Source organism: Geotrypetes seraphini, chromosome 13 (assembly GCF_902459505.1).
Source record: "Geotrypetes seraphini chromosome 13, aGeoSer1.1, whole genome shotgun sequence".
In the NCBI taxonomy this organism is placed as follows: Eukaryota; Metazoa; Chordata; class Amphibia; order Gymnophiona; family Dermophiidae; genus Geotrypetes; species Geotrypetes seraphini.
In genome coordinates this window covers 77,317,994-77,330,635 of record NC_047096.1, presented here as the reverse complement: position 1 = coordinate 77,330,635, position 12,642 = coordinate 77,317,994, and the positions used below count along the sequence as shown (strand labels likewise).

The 12,642-nt window shown below is 41.4% G+C and overlaps 1 protein-coding gene across 4 annotated transcripts in view; it reads left to right on the top strand.

Moving 5' to 3' along the window:
* MLLT6 (MLLT6, PHD finger containing) overlaps window positions 1-12,642 on the top strand; it is a 240,675-nt gene that overhangs the window by 116,746 nt on the left and 111,287 nt on the right. For all 4 annotated transcript variants that reach the window (XM_033918301.1, XM_033918300.1, XM_033918303.1 and 1 more), the window contains one exon: window positions 2,333-2,455. In XM_033918301.1, the coding sequence (XP_033774192.1) occupies window positions 2,333-2,455 (123 nt within the window). The remainder of the gene's footprint in view (window positions 1-2,332; window positions 2,456-12,642) is intronic.

Genomic DNA, 12,642 nt, shown 5'->3' with positions numbered 1-12,642 from the left:
TAGGCAAACTAGATTTGCACAATATTTAAAGTTTTTTAAAAAAATACAATAAGGACAAAATAATACCAGAAGAAATGTAAAAAATTAATAAAGGAGTTTTTGATAAAACAGAGAAATTAGGAGAATATACTGGACCAATGATAGCTCACCCTATGGCTATTGGCTCGTAATATACATCGAGCCTCTAGCTGTGAGCACTTGAGATCCTTAAGTATTTCTCCCTTATATCCATTGAGATATTTTCTCTTGCATTTTAGCTAAATTTTGAGGATATTTTAGTGTGTTGCACAAGAAATTTTGAGGTGTTTGTCAATGTTAGATATGCCAGTATTGACAAGGATCAGCACTACAGAAAAGTCCAAGTTGCCGAAAATCCAACTCCAGGCCTAAAAGAAAAGAAGAAAAAACATTCTGGTAGTTTTTTGTTGTTGCTTTTTCCTTCTTATCCTTTTTCTTTTTTTCTTTCTTTTTTGTTTGTTTGGGGGTTTTTTATATATAGCCCCGGAGTCAGGGCCAGCCAGAAAGGACGAGATTATGGTGGAGTAAAAAGAATGCTGAAAAACTGTAGACGCTGATAGCAGGGGCAAAGTTGTCTGAAGGCCCCTTGACGCCAAAACTTTTTTTATTTTTAAAACGAAGGTAGAGAATAATAAACAACGAACAAGTAAAATAACAAGATAATTGAAAAAATGAAGTGGGAAGGCAAACTCGAGGAAACAAAGATTAGATACATCTTCTTCACTCCACAGAAAATGAAAAACTGATGACCTCGCAAGCCTGCATCAGGCGGGAAGGCAATTGCGCATGCGCAGTGTGAGCAGGCTCGAAGCTTAAAGTGACAGTACATTTTACAACTGTCAGTTACCTGGCTCTGTTGATGATGTCACCCACATGTGAGAATATGCTGCCTGCTTGTCTAAGGATAAACAGTTATGGATGCTTTTTTTTTTTTTATCAAGAATTAATTCTCTGGCTCAAGACCAAACACAGCTCAGGTCAGCTATCCATAGGTTCTCTATGAGTTGATCTCAACTCAGTAGCACTTCAGACACATAAGCACACGTGCACTCCATGGAAATTTAAATCCTCTCTTTCTATTATAGAACAAGTATGGTACAGGGAAATGTAATGCAAGTTGTCCATTACAGTGCACTTCTAGTGTGCCTCAATGCTTTATGAAACCTATTCTAATTCACCAAATAATACATTTTCTTGATTCTTGGGTGACAGTGTATCATAGTAAGTGTCCAGCCAATTATAACAGAACAGTTGTTGCTTGATGACAGATTTTTTTTTCTGCATTATTTTTGATATATTTAAACAGTAGTTCCTTCAATTTTATGCAACTTTTGGTTTCTATAGTACTCTGGAAAATACAGAAGTTATCAGCAGATAAATATTCCTTGGTCCACAGATGTTGACAGTGGTTTTTGACAGAAATTTTAGGGATCAATATTCAAAGAAATTTAGCAGGGCAGGAGAAGCTTCTGCAAGGTTAAATTGTGTTGACTAGGCCAAACCCAGATAGTGCCACTGAATATTCAGGCAGATCACCATGGCAGTATCCAATTAGTGCTGGAGAGGTGTGAGGAAGAGCTTGGAGTAACCCAGGCATCACCAGTATTCAGAAGCAATACCCAGATAACTATCCATTTAACTTAGGACAGCCTTTTAGCAAATATAAGTTAACTGGATAGTTACTTTAAGTGCCCTACTGAATATTGGCTGTACACAGGTATCTTTCGCAAGCTGCTGAGTACCCAGATATTCAATGCCAGTATCTGAGTAGGAGCCAGCACTAAATTTCCAGGTCTAATTTAGCCAGCAGCAGCCAGCATTTAAGAAAACACTGAATATTGACCCTTAGTGAATTACCTGCCTCCAGTATTTTTCCAGCCCATGAGAACTCAGCATTCTAGTTCTATTATTTTAGTCCAGGTTCCTAACCAGCATCTCATATATTTTATTTAACTGCCTTATTTTCTAAGAGATTAAATAAAATGTGGATAAGAATACATAGGCCACTGCCTTTTAGTTATATCAGAAAAAAAAATATATACCTTTTTAACCACAGTAACATTGTATACCAGTAGCTGATAACAGATAAAAGTCATAATGGCCCATCAAGTCTGCAATAGTAAGGTTGGTATGGTTGTAACTGCTGCTTTGTGCAGGTTCCCTCACTGTCTTCTTAGAGATATGAAAAAGTCGTTTCGCTGCTGTTTTGAACTGAAGTGCCCAATGCTTGCATCCTTTTGCCAATAAAGGATCTGTGTGTACTGGACATCTTTTTGAATTCTATACCATTTTTTGTCTCCACCTCCTCCTCCAGGAGGGCACTCCAGGCATCCATCTTTTCCGTGAAAAAACATTTCCTGATGTTGCTCCTGAGTCTACCTCGTTGCAGCTTCATATCATGTCCCCTAGTTCTACAGCTTCCCCTCCTCTGGAAAAGGTTTGTTTTTTGTGCATTAATACCTTTCAGATATTTAAATGTGTTTATCATATGTCACCTGTCACTCCTTTCGTCTAGAATACACATATTTGTGTTCACAGGTCCCATTTTATGTCTTTATGTCATATCATTTTGGCTGCTTTTCTCTGAGTTACCTCTAGTTTGTTTATATCCTAAATGAGATACTCCAAAAGTGATCACAGTATTCTATGTGAGGCCTAATCAATGAAATATACATGGACCACCTCCTTTTTTTTCCTAGCTCTGTCTCTCTTTGTTAAGTTTAGCATCCTTTTAGCTTTGACCACCAGATAATCACACAGTTAGGGGCATTTTCAAAACACTTAAGACAGCCCCAAAATAGCATAAATCGGCACTTGGGCATTTTTCTTGCCAAAATGTCCCAAGTGCTGATTTTCAAAACAGTCTTTCTGGATGTTTTGCGATGCGTCCAGAGTTAAAAGGAGATGTATTGGAGGTGTGTTCTGGGCAGGCTTAGACATGGATGTCTTGATGGTAATAATTGATCCTTTCCCAAGACATCCTGGATGGAACTTAGACGTCCAACTCATAACATCCCACACACTTACACACATTCCCCCAGTGGTCACTGACTCCTTCCTATCCCCACAAAATCAGAATGAAACAGTACATACCTGTCTGTAGCACCTAGTATGGGAAAACCTAGTAAAGCATCACACCGGTGTCAAGTAACTTGGTGAATGGACTAATGAATGATAGAGAGGAGAACCCAGGCCCATAAGCCCCTCTTACCACTACATTTCTGTTGGAAAGTATGAGGCCACCAAAACCCTACTATATTGCCATATAAGTGCCACCTACAGCCATAAGGGCTATTGGGGTGGTAGACAGGTGGGTCTAATAGGTTTTGTGGGAGTTTGGGAGGGCTCACCATACATCATAAGGGGTTTCTGGTGAGATGTACTTCTGGCACCCTTTATGTGAAGTTCATAGCAGTGCCCTCTTAAGGTGCCCCACTGCTCTACTGACATGTGTATGTGGCCAGTCCATTACAATGTTGGCTCCTCCCACATCCAAATGGTCTGGAGTAGGACATTTTGAACTTGGACGTTTTTGTGGTCGAAAATGGTAAACAAAGTTGAACATCCTAAGTAGGTGATTTTCACAAAAAGATTTTGGACATCTTGCAGTGCTGCCGGTTTTGAAAATGGCCATTTCTCCGCCTCCAATTTTGGACATCTTGTGAGAAATGTCCAAAGTCTGACTTAGACGTCCTATTGAAAATGTCCCTGTTTGTCAGTCTATCATCTTGAGGTCTCTCATGGTCTATGTGCATCAATCTTTTCTGTCCTCCCATCACATAAAACTCCTTTTGATTTCTGCAACCTAAACGCATTTTTACATATTAAAGCTTAACTGCCAAACATTTAGCAACTCATCTCTACAAGGTATTTTTGATCATTTTTCATTTTATCTGCTTCCTCAGGGATGTCCATTCCATTGCCTATCTTCATGACATCTGCAAAAAGGCAGGATTTTTCTTCTAACAAAAACGAAAAAGGAAACAAAAACCAAAATGAAAATGCCTTTAAACCTCGAAGGTGCTCAGAACCAATATATGGTAAGAAAGTAACCAAACCAGGGCAGCAACCCCTGTAAGGACTTTCAAAGAGTCTATCATTGCACGATCCTCAAACAGTAGAAAGGTATTTAAATTTTGGTGAGTGTCTTTTTGTGCTATTTTTCTTCTTTTTTTCTACTAAATGTCCAAAGCTTAAATGAAAACTATGATCCTCAAAATAGGCAAAACTTAACTGTGAGTGTTTAGGAAGCCAACTTGCTACAGCAGGTACAGGTGGGTCCTAACGCGTTTTAGAGAACCCCCATGCTGGATGAAACATCAAGTTCAACAACTTCCTTTGTTGTCTTCTTTTAAGCTTTGGACATTTTAAATGGACATTTAGTAGAAAAAAAGAAGAAAAATAGCACAAAAAGACACTCACCAAAATTTAAATACCTTTCTACTGTTTGAGGATCGTGCAATAATAGACTCTTTGAAAGTCCTTACAGGGGTTGCTGCCCTGGTTTGGTCTCTTTCTTACCATATATTGGTTCTGAGCACCTTCGAGGTTTAAAGGAATTTTCATTTTGGTTTTTGTTTCGTTTTTGTTAGTTCACAGCCCTTTGGGAACTTTTTCTGTTTGGATTTCACCCAGTTGTTATATTGAGGATTTTTCTTCTAACATTTCCACAATTATCATTCAAACGATATTGAACAGAACTAGTCTCAGGACCAGTTCCTGAAGCACTCTGTTTTCTCACCTTCCTCTTCTCTGAGCAAACTACCTGTTATCATCTTGTAAGGGAAATATGATAAAGTACCTGAATGTAAACCACTTAGGATATAAGTGATATATAAATGATTAAATAAATAAATAAACTTATTCTAATCCACTCTTAGGCCGCTCAGTGTAGGCAAGGGCAGTATCAAAGGCTTTAGTAAAATCCAGATAGACCACATCCATTGTATGCCCTCAATCTACTTCTCTAGTCACACTATTGGAAAATCAATCAGATTTGTTTGACAGGATTTGCTTCTGGTAAAAACACGTTAGCTCAAATCTTAAAACCTACTGGATTGTAGATAGTTCACTCTCTTTTCCTGCCACTGAAGTAAGCCTGGCCAGTCTGTAAATTCTTTTTCTCCATATCACTTTTGTAAAGAGGGATGATGCTGCCTTTCTCCAATCCTGCATACAGGAATGGATTAACACTACATTGAGACCTCACATAGCCCATCATATATTATTTTTCCTTCTTCCCACCTTCGAGTTGCATTCACTTTCCCGCCTCCTGGCCCCACATCTTAATTCATAGTCTTCCCTCTACATCTTACTTCTCCAGAAGTACTGGGGAAAAGTGCATTGCCTAGCTGTGAGTGTAGTAACAGTGATGGTTTATGAGTGTGCATGCGGGGCAGATGCTTTGAATGGAATGGCTTAATGGTTCGAGCTGGAGAGCTACATCCTACCATAGAACTCATGTCTGTGAGTGAGCTTTGCAAACAATACATAGCTGGTTACAAGTAGTATTGCCCGATTCACTGATTCACTTCAGTGAATCGATTTGTTGTCCCCCCCCAAAAAAAAACCAAAAAAACAAAACGGATTTACCAATTCACACACACACACACACCCCAGTGAGACCTGACATACCTCCGGGCCTCCTAAAGCGGCAGTGGCAGTGGTTGGTCAGCAGAGGCAGCACTCTGAATGGGCTGCTTGCGGCTTTTGTTTGCCCCACAGCACCAGTGTGGGGTTGGAGAGGGCAATGGGAGGTGGGGGGGGGGGGGTGAAAAGGCTACAAAATAAACCAGCAAGGATGTTTGGGAAAAAAAAAAAAAATGCTGGACTGGGCAGGAAAATTGGATCAAAAAACTGATTCAGTAGGCCAAATTGAGTCGAAAATTTTTTCCCTTAATCAGGCAGCACTAGTCAAAGGCAAGCCCAGAGTTTGTAGTCAGCAGGTGCCATGGTTGAGCCAGCCCTTCCTATTACAGTGGACAGGGAAGAGTTCCTTTTTAATAAAGGAGCCCCTCCAGACTTCTACGAGCAAGCTGCATTCTGGTCAGCTCAATACCTGTTCAGCAAACAGACAGCTGCTTAGATCAAATGCTTGAATAAATGATTGTAAACCACTTATTACACCTTGTCCAAGCGGTATATCAAAATTCCAATCATGAAACTAGCTGTGTAATGTCAATACAGGAGCTACTCATGCTGCCTGATACCTTTGGTTTTGAAAAGGAGGCAAAGCATAACTTTAAAAGGCTTCTTCCCTTGATGGGGAGAGCCCCTTTGTTGAAATCCCAGTTCCTGATCGCACAGAGGTTGTGAGACAGCCCAATTCAGGGGATAAAGTGAGTGAAGAACCAGGTCTTGTGTCTAAAAAGCCAAGGGTTATTGAAGACCACATGTCTGCCCTGTCTGACTCAGGCTCAGATGGTGGGCTGAGAGTTAAAAACATGGGAAGACTTGAATCTAACATTGATCTAACTTAGTGTATCGCAAACTGTATTCTGCAGTGAGGTTCCAGGTGTGCCACAAAAGAAACAAGTTGGCCCCAGTGCCCCTTCTTCTCTCTGCCCTCCCCACCCCCACCCCCACCCCGGGCAATGGAGGGATTTCCAAAACCTGGCAGTTTGTCTGGGTTTTGGAAGGCCACTAAGCTCAGGGCCTTGTCTACAAGGCCTCTGAGCATGCGCAGATGTCGACGTGATAATATTATGCACATTAGTGTGATGTCACAAGTCAACATCTATGCATGCATGCTGTAGACACAGCCCCAAATTTAGTGTACCGCAGCAGGAAAAGTTTGTGAGACACTGGTCTAATTCCAGAAGTACCTTTATGAGCGGTGTATGGATTTTGCAAATGTTATAGAAGCAGCCTCCCCTCCAAATAAGGAAGAGGGGAGTTCCTGATATTCCATAGCAGGGTATCCTAAAAATCTGTTAGTTGTAAGTAATAACAGCACTCGGATGCATAATCTTACCATTGAGTCTAATGTGCAGTCCAATCTAGATAAACATGGGTAGAGGTGAGGTCAGCATGGTTCATCTCCTATGGGGTGTTAAAGCAGCTAAGTGGCATGTGGTTGGGACATCTGGGAAAAGTACTGACAGGGTTAGTAGGATAAGACAAAACTCAATTACTGGGTTACCTTATGTAACACCAAGTCGACTAGTTACTTTAAATCAGCTAATTAGAAGATGACAGGACTCCCTAGATAAGGAGAGAGAGGAATTAAGTTTTTGAAGAGTGCTGTTGCAAGTGCTCAGAAGAGAAATGGAGAGTTAAAAGCTTTATTCATAATGCTGTTGTTGAAATTCTGTGCTTTTGAGCTGGATACACCTAGTCCTCAATTGGGAGTTGTGTTGCAAGAAACACCTGGATTCCTTATCACTTAGTCACAGATTGTTACGCAAAAGATTTTTATGTCCCTAAACCCACAAATGTTATTTTGAAACATTTTAATGTCACTAATAAGCTGTCCTTCAATATGGATAGTGAGACAGTAAACAAAAGCAGAGAGCTTTAATGGTACTCCAATCTCTGTTCCTGATACAGTACTAGGCAATATTCAAAGATTGAAGAGTTTTACTAGGGCAGCGTGCCCTGCAGATGAGAAAAGAGGGCAGGATTCTCTTCTCTCTATGTCCCTCAGGTCTGGCAAATGTACATAATGACAGTGGACAGAAGTATACCCCTCTGCATAGGCAGCGGAATGCTTTTTTGTTTGGGGGGGCCCGCAAGCTCTGCCCCATACCCCGCCTCATAATAGTACTAATTGTAATATCATTTTTCCATTCATTTTTCATATACACACAATATAATCTTATTAACAATACATAATGGTTAACCACAAAATTAAACTACGCAAAGCACACTGTATGTTTCTCAACATTTATTCCTACCAGAACACCTGGCCTTGGTCACACATGCTGAACACAGATAACCCTAGGCAAATACAGGACCACAAACTTAAAGTGCTAATATATACAAACAAAACCCTAAGATGCAAGACTCTGCATGCAGTACACCCCCCAGAGAAATAGAAACAAATGCATTTCTTCCTGAACAGTGCAAAATATAGACAGCAGAAGTAATTTCTCAAAACTGACACAATTCAATCACTAAATTGAAAATAAAATCATTTTCCCTATCTTTGATGCCTGGTGATTTTGGTTTTCAAACCATCTTTCCCAGTCTCTGGCTGCACTTCCTTCTGTCTGTACTCTTAACTGTGTATCCACAGGGCCACCTTATCCATCTGCTGTTTTTCTCTCCTTTACTTTCTGCAAAACATCTATCTTTAAATCCAATTACTGAGTTACATTCAGGGATATTATTCGACAAACACTAGATCAGAAAAAGTCAAAATCCAAAAATATATAACCGACCATGTAAATATAGACAAGCCTTTGAAGGGTGATCAAGAAATATTTTATAAAATTACTCAGAGATATGAAACTCTGAAAGGAAGGCTACAAGACCTCCCTTTTAAAGAGTTTACCTTCCAGTCATTGTTATTCAATGAAAATGTTTTTTGATCACAACCTGGAAAGGCTAAAAAGTTCAACTGTTTCAAAAGTTCAAATAACTGGTTTGTTCTTGTTGTTATCTTTTTGACCCCCCAGCTATGATGCGTTTGTTTGCAAGTCACGCAATTATGCTACTCCAGCACTAGTATTAACTTGGATTCAATTTGAACCAGCTTACATCGGGTCCCCTGAAGCAGGGAATGAAACGGGGCCACGTTGGGGCCCCCTCACTCCTGTTTAACAGGAAGTGGACTTTTTCATCAAGTATGCAGTGACGTTTGCATGATATTAACAACAAGAACAAACCAGTTATTTTGAACTTTTGAAACAGTTGAACTTTTTAGCCTTTCCAGGTTGTGATCAAAAAACATTTTCATAGAATAACAATGACTGGAAGGTAAACTCTTTATCCAAGGGAGGTCTTGTACCCTTCCTTTCAGAGTTTCATATCTGTGAGTAATTTTATAAAATATTTCTTGATCACCCTTCAAAGGTTTGTCTATATTTACATGGTCAGTTATATGTTTTTTTTGACTGGCTCCCATGAATTCTCGCAAATCGCAAGAATTCGCAGGAGCCAGTCAAAGAAGCTGCTGAGCGCCAAAGCGCGCTCCTGCTCATTGCAGCTCAGTGGCAGAAGAAACCAGCCATGACAGACCGGGTTAGTAGCGGGGCAGGAGCAAGAAAAGCTCACTCATGCCCGCTGCACCTATTGACCACCAGGGATAAAGGTAAGTGGCAATTTTGGGGGAGGCCATGGCCCCTGTGGTGTCCCGTCCGTCCATCCCCCTCCCCCCCCCCGTTCCGATACCTATGCCCCTCTGCACAATTTATTAACCTCTGGAAAAAGCCAGACGGGGCTGACATGCCAAAGGGGTGGAGATTGACAGAGCTTGTGCTTCATTTCAGATGGTGAATGATTCTGAGGAAGTTACACAAACAAGTGAAAGAAATGACAGTTTCTCTGAAGATCAGATGGAACAGTGCTCAGAGCCTATTCACTCCAGCAATTAACAAAGTCAGACACGTGCTAGTACCACTCTCCTGTTTAATACCCAAAGTGTTTTTGTTATTCCAAAATCAACAAAGCCATTAACCATCCAAAAATGTTTAGTGTCTCCCACTGACCCTTTTGCACAGCAAAGAAAACATAAAAGGAACTCTAAACATGCATTCAGCCAGAGAAAAACACAGAATGAACAGGTCAAGCTATCAATGGGAATGAGAAAGGGAACAGGGGCAGAAGACCACTCCATGGAGGTAAGATAGATATATCAGATGGAAAAGCTGGAAGCCTGCCATCATGCTGTTGAGGTGATCCTTGTTCCTGAGGTATTTTTCAGGGATCACAAGCAGGATCTGTCAATTGTTTCCAGCAACACCCAGAACATATACGCTCTGTTATTTTTTGGGATAAACATCTAAAGCTGAGCATTTTGCCCACAAAGCCACAGTCCTCTGCTGAATGAGTCAATTTGGCAAACCTTTCACTGGGATATGAAAAGAAAGAGAAAATTTCCCCTATAGGGGTTAAGCTAGGGCAAAATGTTATCTAATATATAATAACGACTTCATAGTCTGTATACATTTTTCTAGCACATGTAGGGAAAAGATTGATCATCCTTTGCCTATGGGGCATGTTAGAAAGGATTCCTTGTGCTTTATCAAGGATCGATTGTAAAGAACTGTTGAGGTACTTGTCCTTAATAAGAAAAGAGTCTATCTTTGTTCAAGGAAAACACAGAAAGACTTTGCTTTGCTCATATCCTAGGTTCATAAGTGTCTACACTTCCCTCTAATGATAAGGTTTATAAAGGCAATCACAGGCAAACCATTTAGAAGGTATGAATATCCTAACCCATCACGTGTTACAAGGGAAATACTCAGGATAAAGATGTTTTAAAACTTAGGTTTTGGGTGAGAGTTTTGCAGCAATTTTGTTCTAGTTATTTTTCTTTACGTCAGCTGCAATATAGTCAATGTAACCTGCAAATTTAGAAAAAAAATTAGTGCAATGTATCTAGTGGTCCTGAATCATAGGGTTTTGCATCTGAACCCACAAATTGCTTGCAGAAAACTTGTCTATCATCTTTTCAACTCCACCTCCTTCCCAGGGAGCTGCTTCTGTTACTTCAGTTTGTTTTCTGCAAGCAAGTTGTTCAGAAGTGTTTCTGCTCTGCGGTTTTATTTTCAAGCATATTTTTCTAAGTGATTGGAGGCTGGGTACCCAGAGGTTCCCATTTGTTGGACCTTTGCCTGGGAGAAGATGCAGACTCATGTTGTGGAAGTCTGCTGCTACCAGGATCAGCCTTTTGGGGACACCAAGCTAGCCAGCCTGATTTTGTATTTTTGAAGATCGAGGGCTGTCCATTTCATAGCTGCTCGCATCCCTAATTTATTCAGTAGCTTGAGCGCAGTTTGTTAGGCTCCTACTCAGCTCGGCTGGGATTAATAGTGGGCTGGCTGCGTGGTTCTCCCCCCTATCGCAACAATGTTTTCCGGAGGCTGAGATTCAACCCGACCTTGGTCCGACTGGCAGTCCAAAGACCAGGTTCATCCAGCAGAACCGTGAGGCAGATTTTTTTTCCATTTGTTCCAGCTGAATTCCTGTGCTGAAGCAGGCAGGCATCTTATTCCACAGTGAGTAAGGCTGTTATAGCCTATGAGGAAAATCAGGGGCTCTTCAAAAGTCAAATTTGAAGATTTCTGTATCCAGAGCCTATTAAGAGCACATGTGTGCTCTGGCCCAGGGGACCACCTCCAAGAAGGCTGTCATGGACCCTGTCGCCTGCAGACAAGGCCGGGCCATGATAGCCGGACAGTCCAGGAGATTTCTGATCTGGAGTTGAAGTTTGTGTCTGTGTGCCTTGGGAAGAAACACATGATCCTGCTGGGTGTCGAGGAGAAAGCCTAGAGACTCCAAGGACTGGGACAGATCAACTTCTGGAAGTTGACAAAAAAACCTAAAGCCTGTTGCAGAGACACTCCTGTCTCCACCGCACTTTCGCACTCCTGTCAAAACAGAGCCAGATCAACCAAACATCCAAGGAAGGAGGAACCCAGACACTCTGCCTGCAGAGGAAAAGCGCCACAACTGCCATTACTTTGGTGAAAGTGCGGGGTGCCGTTGCTAAGCCAAAAGATGTAGCTGCGAACTGAAAATGCAGTTGCAGAACAGGGAAATGCAGAAATCTGCGATACTCCGGAAATATTGGAATATGGAGGAAAACCTCCGCAAAATTCAAAGGAAACTAGAACTCCCCAGGAGACAGCAGGCAATGACTGTGCCTACGGCATCCATTCAGAAAAAAGGAATGCTCAGGAAGCGAGTGACTGACATGGGATTCAGAACGGGCTTCCAGTCTTCCAGTCGTACTTTGGCATGATGAATCCGAAAGAGTATCCAGTAAAGTAATCTAAAGAAATACTATTTTACAGAAAGGGTGGTAGAAGCATGGAACAGTCTCCCAGAAGAGGTGGTGGAGACAGAGACTGTGTCTGAATTCAAGAGGGCCTGGGATAGGCACGTGGGATCTCTCAGTCAGAGAAAGAGATAATGGTTACTGCGATTGGGCAGACTAGATGGGCCATTTGGCCTTTATCTGCCATCATGTTTCTATGTTCCAGAATGGGTACTAGTGCTCGGATGTCAAAGCTACACTGCAAAGTAGTGTGGATCTTTGACTCCTTTTCTGGACGACCTGCCAACGAGTCCAGAAACAAATCCAGAGGCAGGCAAAAGAAAACTTTCCTGGGCCCTCCTGAATGATGTCCTACATCCATTTATCTGAAGTCATGCAAGTCCACTCCTAGTAAAAACTGAGCTAGACCGCCCTCTGAAGTGCTGTTTAGGAGCATTAGCCATCCGGGATCTGGATGTCGGAGGACAGCTGGAATTGGAAGTATTGTCACAGGGACTGTATCTCTGGAAATATCCCTGGGAGGAAGGATTTCTGATGAAAAACGGCAGGAAGGATGAAAATTAGTATTGGCCTCTCCTAAAGTCCAGCAAGATTTGCACACAGGGAGAGAGACGTAAGGTGGCAATTAGCAATGCCAGCCAGAGGTCATCCAGACCTGTCCCAAAAAGAAACTGACTCTT